The sequence below is a fragment of the Amphiprion ocellaris genome, chromosome 1 (genome assembly GCF_022539595.1).
Source record: "Amphiprion ocellaris isolate individual 3 ecotype Okinawa chromosome 1, ASM2253959v1, whole genome shotgun sequence".
Classification (NCBI taxonomy): domain Eukaryota; kingdom Metazoa; phylum Chordata; class Actinopteri; family Pomacentridae; genus Amphiprion; species Amphiprion ocellaris.
The window spans coordinates 40819678-40841440 of record NC_072766.1 but is presented as its reverse complement, the minus strand read 5'-3'; the positions used below and the strand labels follow the sequence as shown (position 1 = coordinate 40841440).

Genomic DNA, 21763 nt, shown 5'->3' with positions numbered 1-21763 from the left:
CCTTCGGGACTATTCAAATTTTATCTTATCATATCTTAAAACTACATAGAATGCTGCTTATTTTTTCATATCAGTTTTGCCTACATGGATAGTAGCAGTTTCCTTTGGTGTAAAACTGAGAATATATATATTTTTTCCTGCTTTACACAGACTTTAAATCACACTTTTTGTCATTTAGTCAGACATACAGCCGTAGTGCAGAGAGAATGAAATTTCCAAGGGATCTCCTCGTGCAACATCATGCAACATTCACCGAGTACGTGGTGCAAAAATAGAATAAAAATGACAAGTTCCCAGTCTGTGCAGCTAAAATGAGGAGCAGCTTCCAGGTGTAGGTTCTGCAGTCTGAGCAGTTAGTTCACCTGAGTTCAGTCTCTACATCTGGAGCTTCCACCGTAAATAAACGCCATCCTGATGAACTGGCAGCAGCTCAGAGGCTACAGGGACATTTCAAAACTCACTTTCTGTCACTCTGGCCACCCATCAAGGCCTTAAAGACGTTTAAACTCTGTTAAAATGCTGTCACTTATTATAGCTTAGCACAGGGGTGTCAAACATGTGGCCCACAGGCTAAAAGTGGTCCTCCAGAGGGTCCAATCCGGCCCTCAAAGTGTAAAATTACAGAGAAGACATTAACTGCAGATTATAAACTTTTGTCATTTGTCTTGTGTTTTTGTTGTTTTCTTGTTTTTTGTCATTTTTTGTCTAATTTTTGTTGTTTGTCCATTTTTTGTCGCTTTTAAGTTTTTTATTAAATTTTTTGTCTATTTTTTGTTTTGCTTTGTGTTTTGTCAAATTTTTTGTCATTTTGTTCTCACTTTTGTCATTTTTTTGGTCAAATTTTTGTTGTTTGTCCATTTTTTTGTCGCTTTGTAAGGTTTTTGTTTAATTTTTTGCTCTTTTTTTTGTTTTGTGTTGTTTGTCTCATGTTTTTGTCATTTTGTGTTTCATTTTTGTCTTGCTTGTGTTTTTTGTCTTATTTTTGTCATTTTGTTTCGCTTTATTTTTTGTTTTGTTTCTCGTTTTTGTCAATTAGGTTTTTTGTCTTGCTTGTGTTGTTTCTTTTTTGTTGTCTTGTATGTCAATTTTGTCATTTTTTATCTCGTTTATGTCATTTTTGTAATTTTTTGTCTTGTTTTTGTCCATTTTTTTGTCGCTTCGTAACTTTTTGTCAAATTTTTTTTCTTTTTTGTTTTGTTTTGTGTCGTTTGTCATTTTTTTGTTGTTTTGTGTCTCATTTTTCTAGTATTTTGTCTTGTTTTTGTTGTTTTTTGTCTTTTTTTGTCTGACTTGTCGCTTGTCTCATGTTTTTGGCATTTCGTGTTGCCTTTTTGTCTTGCTTGTGTTTTTTGTCTTATGTTTGTCATTCTGTGTTTCACTTTATTCATTGTTTTGTTTCTCGATTTTTTCATGTTTGTCATTTATGTAATTTTTTGTCTTGTTTTTGTCCATTTTTTTGTTGCTTTGTAACTTTTTTGTCTAATTTTTTTGTCTCTTTCTGTTTTGATTTCTGTCGTTTGTCTCATTTTTTGTCGTTTTCTGTCTCGTTCTTGTCATTGTGTGTCTCATTTTTCTAATATTTTGTCTTGTTTTTGTTGTTTTTTGTCTTTTTTGTCAGACTTTTTTCGTTTTGATCATAAAGTAAAATACTACCAGCAGTTCCAGATAGCTGTGACTAAATGTTGTGTTCCTTTGTAGACACTCTGTGATCTGGAAGTTGTAATGTGGAAATGATAAACTGAGGCTGAATGTTGTTGAAATTGAATAAATTTTTTTGAAGAAATTTCAGGTTGTTCATCAAGCTTTGTAAACAGATAATTCCTTAAATGTGAACAGCTTTTCACTAAAACAAAGGAAACATAGAGTTGTGGTTATTTATAGGTTATTATGCTGTGATTTTACTGGTCACTGGAGATCAAACTGGACTGAATGTGGAACCTGATGAGTTTAACACCCCAGGTTTAGCATAACAAGCATCCAGAAATGTTCCAGACTGTGACTACTATGATACGCTGAAGCATTTCCTCCTGCAGAGAGCCCGTTTTCCACCGTGCGACTGATTTAATAGCCCGTATGCTTATCATGTCAGAGTGATATCTTTGTTTAGTCCTTTTTATCAGCAGCTCGGCGCGTCTTGCCGGTCGGTGCAGGCCTGCTGCTGTGATCTGAGGTGCAAACACCGGCCACGTATTCAAAGCAGCCAATTCACTGAGTAAGACGGATGGGTCAAGGTTTGGCTTCTAAAACCAGGCGTCCTTGAGGGAGGTCGTCCAGATAGTGGAGGACGTGGAGGGGGAGATTCATGGGGCTGCTGACCCAGCCGGGCACCCCGGGGAGCAGCAGACTAAAGCCTCACCGGCTGGGAACGATAACATCCAGGTTCACGGTTGAGCCTTTGAGTCACCGCCGCAGCCCCGAGGGAACGCTTAAAAAACCAAACAAACACACAACGACGACAAAAAAACACCACAGAGGAGGCCTCGTGACATTACGGCTCTAGTGGGCTGAATAAGGGAACAAAAACCTGCTAAATCGAGGCTCTGTGCGGATTTGAAATGTGAAGAGTGAAGTCGGTGGGTGGATTCAAAAGTCAGTCACCAACTGGAGAAGCTCTTTATCCAGACGATGGTTCTTCACAAGCATTATGGGGTTATTTAAAGCATGAAAGGTTCATTCTATTGGGTTTTACTGGAGTCATTCGGTTGCAGGCATCAAAGTTAGAGTCGTAAATACAGATTAATTCATCAGCATCCTTTTTTAAAATATCAATTTTAGTTTGTAAAACACCAGAAAACTGTGAAAAATGCTAAGCTGGCCTCTTGCAATATGTTGTTCTGTCTCAACAGCAAAAATATCAAATGCTTTGTGACAGAACACACAGGAATGCTGCAAATTCTTGAATTTACAGTTCAATAAAAGTTCTTAAAATCAGTCTGTGTACAACTGTCAGATGCATTAATATTCATCTTGGATCAACTTGTTATTTTAGGGTTTAATTGATCCATGTTCCCCCCAATAGTGACTGATTTTGTGCTTGGCCAATAAATCCACAAGCAAGCTTATATTCTAAATTGTGCTTGTTTGTAGCTGATTGTAAGTACATAAAGACTATGAATAAACAGCCACAACTCTGTTTATTTGCTTTTTCACAATGATTTGATTTAAAATGCTCAAAGAACCATTTGTTTCTTAATATCTACCTTGGAATTACAGGTTATTTTACGGTTTAATTGGTTGGGGTTCCCCCAAATAGTGACTGATTTTGTGTTTGTTTTTGGCCAATAAATCCACTTGATTTGCTTTGTGCATCTCTGAAACTTATATTCTGAATTTTGTGACATATTTAAGTAAATAAAGACCAAAAATACAGCCAGAACTTTGTTCATGTGCTTGCTTTTATAACCTGCATAAAATAATTTAGTTCAAAGTGCTCAAGGAACCATTTGTTTAGAAAAAAAAAAAGGTCAAAAACCATTTCAAAGAGGTTTTTTACACAACCTTGTGCAGGAACCATCTTGAAGATGATTTCTTAAAGGATATGTATTTGTGCTAAAATTCTCTGGAGGAACCATTATTTGATGATTCTTTGAGGCACTTTTTTCAGAAATCATGCCAAAAATTTTGGTTCCAGTTAGCACCTTTTTTTTAATTTTGCTGTTGGACAAAATGAACTGAATCCTGCAGCGATAAAATAACATGTTGGTTATCTGGCTAGTTAACCAACAAAAACAAAGCATCTACAACTGGTTAAATCACCAGATTGCTTCATAATTCAGTGCTAAAACTAAACTAGCAGCCATGCTAGCGGCTTTGTGAAGGTGTGATCGGGTGCAGTGGTGTTTTGAGCTAAATGCTAACATGCTAACAACAACTATGCAGATATTCTTACGTTTAGCATGTTAGCCTACTAATGTCATCAATTTTCTGAGTATTTATCCATAAATCAAAGTTAAGTTTTCAATCAATGCTAATAACATTGAACCTAAATGAAACATAAACATATTTAATCAATTTTTAAGAAAATCTGTCAGATAGAAATTGGGATTTTACTGAAAACAACGATAATTCATAATTCAGTGTAAAAATTAAACTAGCAGCCATGCTAGCGGCTTTGTGAAGGTGTGACCAGGGGTAATGGTGCTTTGAGCTAAATGCTAATGTCAGTACGCTAACATGCTAACAGCTACTAAGCAGAAACTCTGAGGTTTTAGCATGTACACCATCTCAATTTGGCATGTTACCCATCTAATGTCAAGTATTTATCCATAAGTCAAAGTTAAGTTTCAACCACAGTTAATAGTATTCAACCTGAATGAGACATGAACATCTGTAACCAATTTTTAACACAATCTGTCAGATAGAAATAGAGATTTTACTGAAAACAACAAACAAAGTTTAATCCCCCGAATCTTGTAAGTATCTGAACCAAATTTCAAACCAGTCCATTTATTATCAGTTGAGATATTTCAGTTTTGATCAAAACAAGAGAGTGAATTTCAAAATCTTTAAAAAAAATTTGGGCATTGGACAAAATAAGTACCGCAAAGATATAAACAGGTAAGAAAAGTAGCAGTGAGTTGCCCTGCACTTGCACCAACTCTGCATTTGAAAGGAGGATTCTGCACCAAGAAGTTGGAGAGGAACCTCGCTTGCAAAAAAATTTAAATATTTATACATATACTAAAGCTTCTGAAGTGCAAAAATCACCAAACGCACACTCAGAGCAAAAGGAAAAAAAGAAAAAATCCTCCTCATGCAGAACACTGCCTGAGGTAGAGATTGGCTTGAATCTCATTGGCCATACTCAGGCTTTTTGCTGCACAGAGGAATTTTTGGCTCCGACCAACGAGGTTGCAGCCAACACCAAAGGAAACTCACCAGTGCCAAAGTGATAAGAACTGAGACTAAAAACAGCAATTAATTTTATTTTAAGCAGTTTGTTAACTGGGGTTTAACATACTCAGCAGGAGAGACATTTATGTTTAACAACATCCTCTACACTCCTCTTGTCCTAAGGGTCAAACATGACCAGCCTGTCCTGGTTCTAGATAGACTGATACTTTATTAGTCCTGAGGGAACTTCCAGACTGGTTGTGTCCTGGTTCTAGACTGGTTGTGTCCTGGTTTTAGACTAGTTGTGTCCTGGTTGTGTTCTGGTTCTAGACTGGTTATGTCTTGGTTCTGGTTGTGTTCTGGTTCTAGACTAGTTATGTCTTGGTTCTAGACTGGTTGTGTCCTCATTTCAGACTGGTTGTGTCCTGGTTCTAGACTGGTTTTGTCCTGTTTTTTGACTAGTTGTGTCGTGGTTCTAGACTGGCTGTGTCCTGGTTTTAGACTGGATGTGTCCTGGCTCTAGACTAGTTGTGTCCTGGTTCTAGACTAGTTGTGTCCTGGTTCTAGACTGGTTCTGTCCTGGTTCTAGACTGGTTGTGTCCTAGTTTTAGACTAGTTGCGTCCTGGTTCTAGACTAGTTGTGTCCTGGTTCTAGACTAGTTGTGTCCTGGTTCCTAATGTTGGGGTCACTTTAGGCAAAGTCATTGAATTTCCAGTTGAAAATGAGTCATTTGGGGTTTTTTTCTGCCATTAAACATAGTGGTCGAGTCACTTTTTAACCTAAGACAATGCAAGGGTTAAAAAAGGGTCAGAAATAGCAGAAATCCTTATACCAGAAACATACTTTGTCACATCTATTGTTGTTTTTTTGTGATTTCTGCTTAATAAAAGTTGCAATAAATACTTGTTGCACCAATGCGCTTCCAATTTTCTGCAGGGTTTCTGGAAATGCTGATTTGCCAGTAAATTTCGCATAGAAATAATGATTCTAAACCATGTTTTTCCCCAGTATTTCATCATTCTGGTGACCGCGGGTGGCATTTGCATGCCGCTGAGGCGTTTGGTTTTAATCTCGAATCTCAGCAGAGGTGATAAATACCATTTAGCAGAACATAAATGTCAAACGACACGCCATAAAACCCAGAAACGGGGATTCGTCACTCGTCTAAGGAAAACGACGGGAATGTTGCCGGAAACGTTACTGTGCTATTGTTTATCTCGCGGCGCGCCGATGATTTGATTGTCGATTGTAATGTCACGGCGCACATTAAATGTCGTGACTGTGCATGAGAGGCCGGGACTATTACAGGACCGGCTTTTCATTAGCATATATTGAAAATCCCAGAAGGCGCTCCGGGGCTGTAGCTGTCACTGCAGCCAGACAGGATTCATGCTGATTTGATGATAAGGAGTTTGGTGGCGGAACAAGAGAAGGTCTCCGAATAGTGTGAGGATACAAATACAGTAAGTAATTACATTATAATATTAATGCTGCCGCCATGAAAACTGTTGGGCAAGCAGAAGTCAGCAGTAACTGAATTAGATTAATTTGTGCCACCAAACATTGTATAGAAGCGCACGTTTTTAAATCATCCTAATATATTCCAAATTATCTTTCCATTCAATTTATAGAAACCTCATCAACCAATAGTTATGCTCCTCTGCAATTAAACAAAATTCTCATTTACATTTTGTAAGGAACAAACTGTGATATATGATGGGAAACATTTCCAGAGAGATGAAGGCATAAGTCAGCAAGACACATTTACACTCATTTCTTTTTCCCTCATTGTTTATTGTATATTTTTTGCTCATTATAAGCTACAAATGTTACTTAGTCAATAAATTGCTGTTCATGACTTGAATAACTGAAAATATATTAACCAAAAAACAAATGGCTTTCACGTCAGATAACTTTTTGTAGCTCTGAAGTACCTGGTTGTGCCACCAGGTGGAGCCTCTGACTGTTTCATTTGAAGGAAGACTGCAGTTTGTTTGCTGTGTTTAACACTGTAAAGACAGTCAGGACTACAGTTCTGTGATGGAAACCAGAGAGCATTGTGGGGGTTTAGCTAAAAAGGGGCACCATGACAAAGACTTCTGTAGTAGTTAATGGAGTTGTACTTTTTGAGGACGGTGTTTCTCTAATGGCGTAGCAACAGGAGATGTTCTTGTGACAAATATTACATTCCTGTGGTTATAAATGACACAATTTGCAAATGGTAAAATGACCACAGTACTTCATTGTGAATTAATCAGTCATTGATGGTTGACCATTGGTTAAAAAAATAATTAAAAAATGTGCATCCCGAGTGATTAGTTTTAATGAAATATCGGGTTGTCAGAGACTTGGTGAAGTTTAACTTGGTTAGGTTTACTAAATATCACATTTGGGCGAAAATACGACTCTTTCACTACATGTGTGAAGGTTTTCCTCCAACAAATCTGTAGTATGCTATTGTATAGTATGTTATTGTATTTTACAGTATAGTATGTTATAGTATAGCATGTTGTAGTATAGTAGGTTTTAGTATAATGTTATTGTATCGTATGTTATAGTATAATATGTTATATTATGTTGTAGTATAGTAGGGCATAGTATAAATGTTACAGTATAGTATGTTATAGTATAATATGTTTTAGTATAGTATGTTATAGTATAGTATATTATAGTATAATATGTTACAGTATAGTATGTTGTAGTATGGTATGTTGCAGTATAGTATGCAATAGTACAGTATGTTATAGTATGCAGTGGTATAGTATGTTATAGTATAGTATGTGATAGTACAGTACGTTGTAGTATAATATGTTATAGTATAATATGCAATAGCATTGTATTTTATGGTATAATATGTTACAGTATAGTATGTTGTAGTATGGTATGTAATAGTACAGTATGCTATAGTATAGTATAGTATGGTATGGTATGGTATGGTATGGTATGGTATGGTATGGTATGGTATGGTATGGTATAATATGTTACAGTATAGTATGTTGTAGTATAGCATGTAATAGTACAGTATGTTACTGTATAATATGTTACAGTATAGTATGTAATAGTATAGTATGTTATATTATAGTATAGTATGTCATAGTATAGTATAGTATAGTATAGTATAGTATAGTATAGTATAGTATAGTATAGTATAGTATAGTATAGTATAGTATAGTATAGTATAGTATGTTACAGTATGTATGTTGTAGTATAATATGTAATAGTACAGTATGTGATAGTATAATATGTTATAGTATAGTATGTTATCGCATAGCATAGTACGGCATAGTACAATATGTTATACTATAGTATGTTATTGTATAGTATGTAATATATATCCCACCGTGTCTAATATAAATACCATTAGTAATACTATAACATACTATGCTATCGCTTACTATATTATAACATATTATACTATAACATACTATACTGTACCATATTGTACTATAACATTAACAGTACTACTACTACTAATATTACTACTACTAGTAATAATAATTATGTTTATATATCACTTGTTGCACAAAGTTACAATGTGCTTTATATTACAACAAATGTTAAATGAGACAAATTATAAAAACAAATTCAAACTTTCAAACTAATGCATAATTTCGTATGCATGCACTCTAACAAGATCAAACAGTCAAGTCAAGTCATTGTATTCAACATTCATTACATCAAAGTGGCCTCCAGTAAACAGGATAATGGTTGGTGTTACCAGTATAATTGGGGTTAAGATCCTACAGAGTTATTTAAGGAGTGAATTTACCAAAGCAATTAACATATTACGGATTAAAATCTGACAAAAAGTTTCTAAAACACAACTTTAAGTGACTATTTTGTACATGGAGCAACAGCTAAAGCAGCAGAAATAAATGGAGATACGTTGATTTGAATTGTCAGAAAAACACACAATCCTGAATCCGGTTTAGTTGTGGAGAACAATAACATTTTAGAGAAGCTTTTATTTCTTTTCCTACAAATACTTCCGATAAATATGTATCATCTGCAAAAAAAAAATAACACTTATTACATTAGAAACAACTGGAGTTAAAAGTGATTAGTTCCTTAATTGATTCAAATCAGCAGCTATTTCAACCCATTAATTACGTCAATTAATCCAATTAAGCTCCTCAAATGTGCCAATTTGCTGCTTTTCTGGGTTTTAAATGATAGCGAGGTTAATATATTTGTGTTCTGGGCGGTTGTTTGAACTAAAAACAGGGAGAGAGTGTTTCAATTATCTGCTGATGGATGGAGCTGAGAGGTGGCTGCTGGGTAATGAGTGTGGGTTGTAGTTAGAGGATGATGTGCTGGATGATGGCGGTCGGGTCAGATCTGTCTTACCGTGGCCTGCTGCTTCTCCGCTCGCTCGTTGGCCTCGTCCAGCTGCTTCTGCAAGGCCGCCTGGAGGGACTTCATCTCCTCCCTGTCCAGAGAGAGCCAAGTGAGAAACACCCCGTTAGCACGTCCTCCTCTAAGACGACTTCCTTAACCCACACATGCAGAAGTGGGTCAAAAATGACCCATTTAATGAGGTCGTTTTCTTGCAATATCTTTGTAATGAAAAGTTGTTATCATTTCAGATTCCAGGTATTCCTCAAAAAATACACTTTTGATATCATTCCAGTAAAATTTTTAAGTTACCTTTTATACTTTATTGGAAATTATAATATTTGTATATTACCAAGCCTAGCTTCCATAAGTGGGTCAAAAATGACTCCTATAGAATCTCATGCAAACCTGTGATTCTCTGGGAGCTCCTTATCACTGGTAATATCATACAAGAGGCGGTGCAGTGCACAAACTTAAAAGAAAAGAGTGTAAAAATGTCAACAAAATGGATGTTGACATTCTTCCATTGCTGTTCTGTGTAACATTCTTCTTTTTCAATTATCAAAATGTTTAAAATCTCTTATGAAGTGAAAAATCGACATGTTTCAAACATGAAATATTTCTTGTGTGGACCAAAATATAATACAAACAATAATACATATGATTATTTTTAACCAAAAAGACATAGATTTTATAGTAATTTTTGACCCACTTCTGGAAGAGCGTAGGGTCCATCTAAGGGTTAAACATCCACCACACCAACGTTCAGAGCCGGTTTTCTAATATGTGCAGAGCATTTTTCACTCCACAGTGACCTGAAAACAAAAACAGCTGACTCTTGTTGTCATTTAAATGATATTCTGCGTGTTCGAAAAGACGCCGATTTGATCACGAATGTATCTGCATGAAGAAAACATGCAACTGTGGAAAGCAGTAAACAAAGGAGCCGAATAAATGCTTCGATTTTAAAGTTAGAAGCGCATTTTGTTTGTGCACAGACATCAAAATTGGCTGCAAATGAGCGACTGTAAGGATGAATAATGCAACAACGCCAACATTAACGTATCGATTATGCAATTAGGGAGTGAAGGAGGGGGGTGTTTGTTGAATATCTGTAGCTAACAGTGCTGTAAATTGCTTTTTTTTTTTTTTTTTACACTTTCATGGTTGATTTTTTTCTTCTTCTTTGGTATCAAAATGTGCACTTTTTTCTTTTATCTTTTGCATTCAAAAACATGAGTTTTTCCCATAGATGTGTAGCTGGTTATAGAATAGAATAATACTTTATAAATCCTTTACAGGAAATTACTTGTTACAGCAGCATGTTAACACGCAGATGACCCAGAAACCCGACAGAACACCAACACTAATAGTCATCAAGCATGACTATGTACATAGTATATAAGTTAGAAAATTATGAAAGTTAAAAACATATGCACTCAGAGGTTAACCCTCCTGTTGTCTTCATTTACGGGCAACAAAAATATTGTTTCCTTGTCTGAAAAAATCCAAAAAATTCAGCAAAAAAATCCCCTAAATTTCTTAAAATGTGCAAAACCTTCTGGAAAAAAACTAATAATTCCTTAAAAGTTTCCCTTAAAAGTTTTATTTTTAAAAAAATTACCCAATTTGGCAAGAAAATTCTTGTAAATATTCCCAAAAAAATAGTAAAAATCTTCCAAAAAAATCCTAAAACTATCTGAAGTGATTACATATATATCAGTAAAACTTCTAATATTTTCTTTAAGAACATTCACAAAAAAATCAACCAATCCAGCAAAATTTGCTGGATTGGTTGATTTTTTTTGTGTGTGAATGTTCTTAAAGAAACACTTCTCACATTTGTTTTTGTTCCCACCAAAAAATTTTCAAATATTTATATATATATATATATATATATATATATATATATATATATATATATATATATATATATATATATATATGTGTGTGTGTGTGTGTGTGTGTGTGTGTGTGTGTGTATGTATACCTCTATGATCTATGAAAAATAATCATGACAACTGTATGATAGAATAATGCAAACACACCCACAGATTACAGCGTAGCACTTCACTAGCATGACAAACTGGAGTTACAGTGTTCAACTGGGTAATTTCAACTCAACTTTCTCTTCTCTCTTACTTTCTCTGGTGCAATTCATTTAAAAATATTTGTATATTTTCAATAAATCACTGAAAAACAATTTCCTTTAATTTCATGTCAGTTTACTGCACAAATTAGATTTTTTTACACATCTGGCACCTGCATTTCTCAGACATAATTAAAAACAAAATCACTGCCGAAATACCCAAGAAAATAATAAATTGTAATAAATATAACTAAAATATCAAAAACTTTATCCTGCAGTGCAACAAGGTCAATATAAAACAAAGCAATGTCATTCTAATAAAAATGCTCCTCCAAAAAGTTGCTCAGTTATTTTAGCTTCTTGATCCCTGCTAGCGGTTCAAATGAACATGTCATAGTTCCAGTCTTCTCCTCTTCCCTGTGCTCTCTGTGCACATCTCACTCTGTTGACAACTACTTTTATTGGAAATTAACGAGATTAAGTCCACATGAAAAGTGGTTAATGTCTCTAATTTCTTCTCTCCATCTATCTGTGCACATAGTAATACAACACAATTCCTCATGTTGTTTTCATTCACTTATTTTTGTCAGACAATAAAACAGGTGTGAACTACTGAGTGAAACGTGTTCCATTCAGATTCCCTGTTAAACTCCCGCTGTGCTGAAATCACAGATGTTGCATCTCGCAGCCAATCAGGAAGCGACACGCCCACTAGAACTCTCCTCTGCTGTCACTCCACGGAGGACAGAGAGGAACCTGTGGCCGCCCACGGGACAGAAAACCCTCACACTGGTGGACCAACACTAGCCACACTTTTCAGCTAACAGTCACTAGTTTTATCTCTAGGCGATCAGTCCTGAACGGGGTCTGAAAAGTCGCTAAATGTGGCGACAAAGTCAACTGGAAGAACTGGGATGCAGAACTGCTGGAAGCGGAAACGCAGATTTGATTGGCTGGTAGCGTCACGTGGGGCGCTGCACCGGCTCGAGGCAGAGAAGCGCTATTATAGATATATATAGAATAGAATAGAATAGAATAGAATAGAGTTTATTGCCATTTGCACAGGTACATCACAGTACAGGTACATTGGAATTCTTATACGTGACTCCGAGTCAAAATAAGAATAATTTAGCAACAATTAAAAAGAAACAAGAACCCTGAAATAAATCACACTAAAGTTAAATAAATTAAAATTAACTACAGATTTTAGCATAAATAGATAAAAAGATTTAAAAAATATAAAAAACACAGCAATCAATAAAAGCTGTTACAGAAACGGGTTGTGCGGGCTCTTATGTATATATATTATTTTTTTATTTATATATATATATATATATATATATATATATATATATATATATATATATATATATATATATATATATATATATATATATATATATATATATATATGTTATATGCCTTAATGTTGCCCAGCAGACAACACACATGCATGCGCGTAACTTTTAACCCGTTTGCATTGACAGGGGGAGGATAAATATTTTTCCAGGATAAGTTCACCGTTTCCAGGACATTTGACCTTTTTTCTCATTTTCCATATGTTTTCCATGACTGGAAAGTTGGTCAATCATTTTCCAGGTTTTCCAGGACGTGTGGGAACCTTGCAGGAGTCAGTGGGATGTCTCCTCTTGAGGACAGGGACTGTGCAGGACTTTTCCACAGTGTGGGGATCTTGTGCAGATTCAGGCTGAGGGTGAACAGGGATGTGAGGGCGAACAGGGATGTGAGGATGAACAGGGATGTGAGGATGAACAGGGATGTGAGGGTGAACAGGGATGTGAGGGTGAACAGGGATGTGAGGGTGAACAGAGATGTGAGGGTGAACAGGGATGTGAGGATGAACAGAGATGTGAGGGTGAACAGGGATGTGAGGATGTCACTCAGCTGAGTGCAGCAGGTCTTCATTATTCTGGGGCTGATACCATCAGCAGCAGCTGCTTTGCCCCATTTCAGCCCATCCAGTTCCTTTTTCACCTATAATGGGTGGACTGTTAAGGATGGGATGAGGTTATCTGTAACTTATGCACAGCTCAGCAAACATGAATGAAAACGAGCCACTGGACTGTATTTAAGTGTGAAGAAGTGCTTGTGTTGTATTATGTAGAGTCTATGCACCGCTCCCCGCTGATTCCCAGCCTGCCGTATTACGACGGCATTCGTTACGCGGTTAACATAAAATTTAAATGTTGCGCATTAGAATGCAACGGACATTTGGGGCGCCGTTTGATGCTCCCGTGCACAGATAACAGAAGTGCACCATGAATTATGAATGGAGCAGGCGAGTGATGTGGGTCAGTGGTTTTCAGAAACGCTTGTAGGAATGGCATCACAAGGCAGCCCAGTTAGATTACAAACAGCAGCCTGTTAACCGTTAGCAGGCGTGGCCACGGATTTAAAAGTATATACGATCGCCGTAAACCGCCAGAGCTCAGTGTTGGAGTCGTACGGATTTTATATGCCGCTGGTCTCGTCTGCTGGCAGGAGTTCAGCTACGGCTAATATTTAAATTGAGTTCAATACATCCAGTTTTATTGTCATATCTGTTTCTGTGTGCATTAAATGTTACGATCCTCCTCTCTTTGTCTGTCGTCACTCTGTGGTCTCAGAAATGTGTCAAAAACTGAACAAGAAACCAGGAAGTTAGCTTCTCTCACAGCGGCTAATGCTATGCTAACGGCTAAGCTAGCATGCAGCCACAGATTAACCTGAAATAGACTGGAGAAAACAATAATTAATAATAAAGCTTTAAGATATGGACCTCAGTGGACAATAAAAGTAATAAAACAGTGAAATATTGAGGGAATAGAGACGAACAGCAGGCGACAAACTGATCAGTCTCAGTTTTGGACAATTTTTGAACCATTTAGTGGATTTTTTTGAGCCACTTTGTGAAAGTTTTTAATTGTTTTGGAGAATTTTGAATACGCCGGAAATGTTTTGAGTCAATTTTAAAAATTGTTGAATCCTTTTTGTCAGATTTTGAGTCATTTTGGAAATTTTTTAGTCATTTTAGAGAATTTTGCAAACATTTTTGTCAGTTGATCCGAAGAGAGTAGAGCATCCTAATTTCATCACTAATATTTATATTTGACAGAATCTGGAGAATTCTTAGTCACTTTGGAAACATTCTGAGTCATTTTTGTCAAATTTAAGTCATTTTGGACTATTTTTTAACCATTCTGAAGATTTTTTGAGCCACTTTGGAAAATTTTTGTCATTTTACAAAATTGTTGACTAATTTTCGTCAAATTTTAAGTAATTTTGGACCATTTTTTAATCATTTTGGAAATGTTTTGTGTAATTTTACAGAATTCTATGTTCTTTTGGAAACACTTTTGTCAGTGGATCCCACATAAACAGAGGAGAGTGTCCTGATTTAATCACTAATGTTTCTATTTCACATATTCAGCTACAGTCATCCTTATTAATGAAGAAGTCTAGTTATGATTGACAGGTTCTCTGATGTCACATGCTGTTAAAACATCACATCTATTGTATATTAGGTCCAAATATCAGTTATCGTTCTTTCTTGATTACCAATAATCAGTGTCGGCCCTAAAAAACCCCATCCTTAGTACAAACAAGATGAAAACTGACTGAAAAAGTTAATGTTAACCTCAGTTAATGTGAGATTTACTTACTTTGAAGCAGGTTAAATTAAAGCTGCACTAATTGCTGCTGTTTTAAAACCTTCAATATCTGCACACATTTTATTTTTGCTGCATTTTTTTTGGCCCAAAAAAATAGAAAAATTTCAGAAAGCAATCCAATCTATGTTAAGAGTTGTCAAAAATAAATGACTTGCAATGAATCACCTGTCGGCCTCCTGCCTGATGGAGTCTTCCAGTAATCGCACCTGGCAGACGTGGAACTCCAAGGGTGGATTAATAACATTTGGAGGAACAAAAAATATCAAACAAAACTGCGACACGGAGCCGAGCTGCTGCTGCTTTATGGTTTTTAGCCTGACGACACGTGAGAGCTGCCATGGGCTGCTGATAGGCTATTGATCGGCTATCAGCATCCATCACACAGGAGACCAGACTTCAATCAGGCTGACATTTCAGAGAACGTCGAGGCCAACGACCGCTAATCATTAACAGTCTCATTACACACAACATTAATCAGACAATCCCAACTGCTCCAGCACTTTCCGTAAACACTTTCTCTTTTTAGCTCGCTTGCAAAAAAAGATAAAAATCACAGCCGCTCGATGCACCAAGCAGCAGACAGGCACGTTATACCGGAACACACAGGCAGGATTCATGATTGAATTATGCATCGTCCAGCTGCTCGGCCGCAGACAAACAAACCGGACAACACCTCAGGATGAAACGCATCAGTAATAATGAACAACTCTTTATTCTGAGGCCTTGAACGCTGGATTTCTCCGTCTTCGGATATGCAGATTCTCTATTCTCTGTCAGACTTTTGACAACATGTAAAACCAGAGTTAATCAGATGTGATCTGACCACAAAATCATGACATCTAGAGTAAAATAAAGTGAATTACTTGAGAAAATGTCCAAGAACCAACTGATAAACATCATAATCATCCAACTAAAGTTGTCTTAGACGTCTCTTTTTACCCTTATTTTATGCAAAATCACCTTCATCGTCGACTGTTTTCAGGCTAAAGTTAATTAAAGCATGTATGTATGTAGCAAAAGAGACATTTCACTTGCATTCTGTTTACATTCTCACAGAATTTCCAGTGAAGCAGATTAGCAGCATGTTTGAGCATTAAACTCTTTGCTTTTGCTGGTTTTAATATGATTTCTGCTCATTTGCTCATGAATGTTTAATGTCAGCCTCCGTAGTAACGTAGCTCTGCTTTAGGTTTTGGCTACAACATGGATTTTAATTATTTCAGCAGAAGGAAACGTGCTCTGACGGCTCAAAAAGACGCTAGAAGCTTTGGCCGCCGTTGCCATGGAGACGAAGGAGGATGAATCAGAGCAAAAGCAGATTTAAAAACTCTTGAATTTGTGAACAAAACATGGCTTCAGAGTCGGAGTGACCTGAACCCGTCCAAAACTAGCCCACGGTGCAGGAGGTAATTGGTTTGAGCTGCAGGATTGGATGTTTTTCTGCAGCATATGAGCACAAATAACACAATATCCAACTCAAAATTGACCAAACTACCCCTTAGAAGGTACATTTATAGATTTTTTTTTTTTTTAAATCAAATAAATCTCTTGTTAACCTAAAATTGAACTTTTTCAGCACAAATAACAGAATTTCTAGCTCAAAATTTGACAAAATACCCCTTAGAAGGTATATTTATAGATTTTTTAAAAATCACATAAATCTTTTTTTATCCTAAAATTGAACTAGGAGAGTTCAAAGAGACCAAAAACAGCCCTTTATTTGGGTTTTACTTCACTGTTTACCATCTTTATCATGCATTTTCTATAATTTGACCCCAGAAATGTGGTTAATTAATCAGCCCTCATGATCCCAGATGCTTTTGAGCTCCTATCCTGCATTTAGAGGTCGTTCTGAGCACTGCGTTGCCGTCGGTAACCGGCGTCTAAGTCGTGCATGATGGCCCACTTTACCTCTGTTTGTGGCTCAGCTCCAGAATCCTCTGAACGTCCTTCTTGGCGACTGAGTCATCGTTTTTCAGCGACTGAAAGACAAACAGAAGGCACTTTTTTTTTTGCAGTTTTGCATAGTACATGACAAAACAAAAAAGAAAATACCTTCAAAGCAGCTGCAGCAGACTGGAGGAACAAACATACAGTAGTATTTTAGAGGATATGCAGGTTTTTTGTTTTTTTTAAAGCTTCAGCACTTTGGAAATGTTTAGAGTCATTTTAGAAGATTGCTGAGTCATTTTTGTCAGATTTAGGAAAAGTTTTGAGTCATTTTAGAGAAACTGAAATCATTTTGGGAAAAACAAACTGTCAGTAGATCCCACATAAACAGAAAAAAGGATCCAGTTTTAATCACTCCTGTTTCTGTTTTACAGAATATGGAGAATTCTGAGTCACTCTGGAAACACTTTGAGTCATTTATGTCAAATATTAAGTGATTTTGGACAATTTTTTTTAACCATTTTGAAGATTTTTTGAGCCACTTTGCTCAAGTTTTTAATCATTTTTGGAAAATTTTGCATCATTTTGGAAATGTTTTGAGACATTTTACAGAATTTTATGTTATTTTGTCAGATTCGAAGTCATTTTGGGAACATTTTTATCAGTTGATCCACATAAACAGAGGACAGCATCTGGATTTAATCACTAATATTTATATTTTCCAGCATTTGGGGAATTCTGAGTCACTTTGGAAATGATTTGAGTCATTCTCATCAGATTTTAAGACATTCATTCAAAACTTTACATCTGATGTGAATCCTGAGAAATGTAGAATATTGCAATGATTCAAGGAAAAGCTAGAACTGAGGAGGGATTGTTTAGCTTTTAAATGCTGAACGTCGTAATGAGGCGGCATGCAGGCGAACACATCGGGTTCATGTGGCGCCTCAGCACCTGCCTGATGGCTTATTATGGATAAGTCGGGCCTCTGATTGCCTTACAAGCCCTCCCAGATATTTTTATTTGTAGACTTTAAAAGAAAAACTCAAAGGCGAGAGATGGTTTATCTTCAGATTGTGCTCGGAGGTGATATCCGGAGCAATTAACGCCACATTTCCATAACGCCTCCAACATAACACTGCTCTTTGCTTTGAGTAAATCTAAAATATGAAGAAAAAAGGGAACCGCTGTCGACAACAGAGGATGTATATTCACAGGAGATAATAAGCCACCGCTGAGCTGGAACTCAGCAGCGATTCTGTCTCCGGTAAACTCGGTGATTTGTATCGTCTGTTGTCGAGCCGTGAGTCAAACGGACACGTTTCTGGTTCATGTCGCTGTTCACACAAATAGTGATAAAAGCTGTGGCTGCAAATTCTTTACGGGCCTCGTGTTGTCGTCCGAAAACAGGTTTACTGCTGCAAAAACATTTACGGTGCTGCATCGAGATGCTGTAAATCTTTGAATTCTGGCTGATTTCCAAAAGAACAAACGTGAGTTCAGCAAACTGTGGCGGGTTTCTGTTCACTTCAGTGTGACGTAAAAGTTCAATTACAGCTAAAACATGCTTAATATATTTATTTAATCATGCTTATTGACATGTATTGTGTTGTTTTTGCCTGTTTTAATCAGTTTTGCACAGTTTTAAAGTGTTTTCTTCAAGCATTTTTGAGATCCGGCAGATTTGTGTGCCATTAAACAGACTATTTCATTTCACATCAGACTTTGTAAACTTCAGTATAGAGGCTGCAATATGGTGATAATTTACAGATTCTGCATTTTTAATCAAAGCTAAATCCTGAACAGGTTGAGTGGATCATATGAGAGTCACATTAACCTGAAGTCAAAGCATGTTTGTATGTAAAGTTGGGTTTGGTTGCAAAGAAAAACAGGATAATATAGAGCAAGAGCAAAGAAAAAACTATACAAAAAGGCACATTTTACTTACATTCTGCTTCCATTCTTACAGAATTATAACATCTACAGTAAAATAAGGTTCATTATTTGATAGAATGTCCAAGAACCAACTGATAATCCTCATAAACATCTACCTAAAGTTGTCTTATGAGCTCATTTTTGTTGTTATTTTATGCAAAATTACCTTAATTGTCGATTGTTTTCAGGATAAAATTAATTAAAGCATGTTTGTATGTAAAGTTGGATTTCTTTCTATACAAAAACAGGATAATATAGAGCAAGAGTGAAGAAAAAATGATTTTTTTGTCAAATTCTTTCAAAATTACAACATCTGGAGAACAATAAGGTAGATTAGTTGAGAAAATATCCAAGAACCAACTGAAAATCCTCATAATCATCCACCTAAACTTGTCTTATGAGCTGTACTTTCTGTGTGATTCCCTGCAGGTTTTTTAATCATGACGTTGAATTTAAACTACACAACATCTGCTTTTAGCTCCCAGTTATCGGCTTCACAACTTCCCAGGAGCTGCAGTGGAGAATAAATCATGCAAACTTTATTTATTAGTGTTTGTGACCCGCACCAGGAGGTTAAAATTAACACTGAACAACTTCACCCATCGACTTCATTCTCTCCTAAAGTCGATCATGTTTCTGCAGATGATAGATTTGTTCCACAGCTACTCCACTGTTCCAGATAGAACCCAACCTCTGGCCTGCTGCTGGCTCCAGGCCCGGGGTGAACACAGATGGCAGCCAGCCTCCGGGGACGACGGCGGCCGGACTGCACCAGCACTTCCTGTTTCCAGCCGCCAGGGACCCAATCTCAAAGCACAGCGGCGCAGGACGAGTTTGATTATTGATTCCAGCGGAGTCCGCCTGAAGCCCACAGATAAAAATCAACCAAAATCCAGCGAATTTAACTGGATTTTGGTTGATTTTTTTGTGAATGTTCTTAAACATTTTAACGTTTCTTTTTTTCCACCAAACAATGTTCAAACATTTCCCAAAAATGTTGAAAATGTGGACATCAGAAGTTTGACTGTGAAAATATATATTTTTTCCACATTTTCAAACTTTAAAACGGGTCAAAATAGACCAAGAACCAACTTATAATATTTATAAAGCTGCCTTAGAAGTCTATTTTTGCTCTTATTTTATGCAAAATCACCTTTATTTTGTCACTGGTTTCAGGCTAAATTTAATTACAGCATGTTTACATGTGAAGTTGGGTTTAGTTGTGTATAAAAACAGAATAATATATAGCAAAAGCAAAGAAAAAACAATAGGAAAAGACTGATTTTATTTACATCTGGCTTATATTCTCACAGAATTATAACATCTAGAGTATAATAAGGTGTATTACTTAAAAAAATGTCCACGAACCAAATAATAATCTTCATAAAATTGCCTTAGAAGTCTATTTTCGATCTTATCTTGCACAAAATCATCTCAATTTTAGACTTTTTTCAGACTAAATTTAATGAAAACATGTTTGTATGTAGAATTGTGTTTAACTGTGTACAAAAACAGAATAATATCTAGCAAGAGCAATGAAAAAACCACAGAAAAGACTGATTTAACTTACATTTGGCTTACATTCTCACAGCATTATAACATGTAGAGTATAATAAGCTGCATTACTTGAGAGAAAGTCCAAGAACCAACTGATAAACCTCAAATTAATCCATGTAAAGTTGTCTTATGAGCACATTTTTATACTTATTTTATGCAAAATCCCCTTCATCATTGACTTTTTTCAGGTTAAATTTAATTAAAGCATGTTTGTCTGTAAAGTTGGGTTTGCTTGCACACAAAAATGGACTAATATACAGCAAGACCAAAGAAAAAACTGTAGAAAAAGACACATTTTGCTTATATTCTGGTGTCTGTGTGACTTTATTTAATGAGGGATTTAATTAAATAACACTAAAACTGAGGTTTTTGCATCCCGCTGTTCACCTTTGCTATAAAAAAAATGAAAAACTAAACCCCACAGGGCAGCAGACATCAGTTGTCAGAGCGTCTTATTGGCTGTAAACACGGTTATGCAACACTTGTCACATGAAATGCTGCTAATTATCCTCCTCGGTGCAGGTAAAAGCCGTGAATCAGAGGTCAGAGGTCGCCCCGGTGGATGTTTACCGCCTCGAGGTTAATCCCGAATAAATTCCACCCGCCCGGGTTTTCTCCTCTGTTTGATCATGTGTTTGGACGGCTTGTTGACCTATTTTTTAGCTGCCGGTGTGCACATATTCCAGCTTCACACAGTGACAGGACTGACGGCTTCAAAAGCTAAAAAAATAAACTCCTTTAAACCAGTCCTCCTGTTTATCTTTACTATTGGCTCATCAAATTTCAAATAATCCACGTACAAAATACTAAAACATGCAGCTGTTGTTTAAATCTGATTGTCCTTCTTTTGTCCCACCCCCCTAATAACCAAATTGACCACATAAAACAGTTAAAATGAAATTCAGATTTCCTTTTTTTGGTATTATTAGGGCCTGAGCACTAAAGGTGTGTAGGACCCTCATGGGTTTCTTCTTTTTATTTTTTCTCCCGTTTTTTAAATCACAATTTTGGAGGCCTAAAAATACTTGAAAAGATGTGATTTCAGGCTCGGGGATTTATGAAAAACAGGCTCTACTGCCAGGATGTGTCACGTAGAGCTATGAAATTTGGTGGACATAAGTAACTTGTCATGACGCACAAAAACGTAATTGACAACCATACCTAAAACACAACAGGAAGTCGGCACCTTTGAATTATGTGTCATATTTTGGACAAATTTTTACACATTTTCAAAAGCTATGAGCTCAAACAGGGTCACCCCAACAGAGCATAAGTTTAGCCAGGATGTGCAGCAGGTGTGGGCGATCAAAAGTTATCAAATGATCCACAGAAGTCTGAGGGTGTGGAAATGGTTTGCCATGAAACAGGAAGTGCTGTCTAACTAGCCGTGTGATCAGAGTCCGGCCCTGATAACATACATAGGCCGATATACGTTCACAGTGATAGCGCCAC

General features: G+C 36.4%; 1 protein-coding gene across 2 annotated transcripts in view; it reads right to left on the bottom strand.

The window, feature by feature from the left end:
• luzp2 (leucine zipper protein 2) overlaps positions 1 to 21763 on the bottom strand; it is a 241349-nt gene that overhangs the window by 90049 nt on the left and 129537 nt on the right. For both annotated transcript variants that reach the window (XM_055009732.1, XM_055009731.1), the window contains exons 3-4: positions 16841 to 16911; positions 9182 to 9263 (exon numbers count right to left, since the gene is read on the bottom strand). In XM_055009732.1, the coding sequence (XP_054865707.1) occupies positions 9182 to 9263; positions 16841 to 16911 (153 nt within the window). The remainder of the gene's footprint in view (positions 1 to 9181; positions 9264 to 16840; positions 16912 to 21763) is intronic.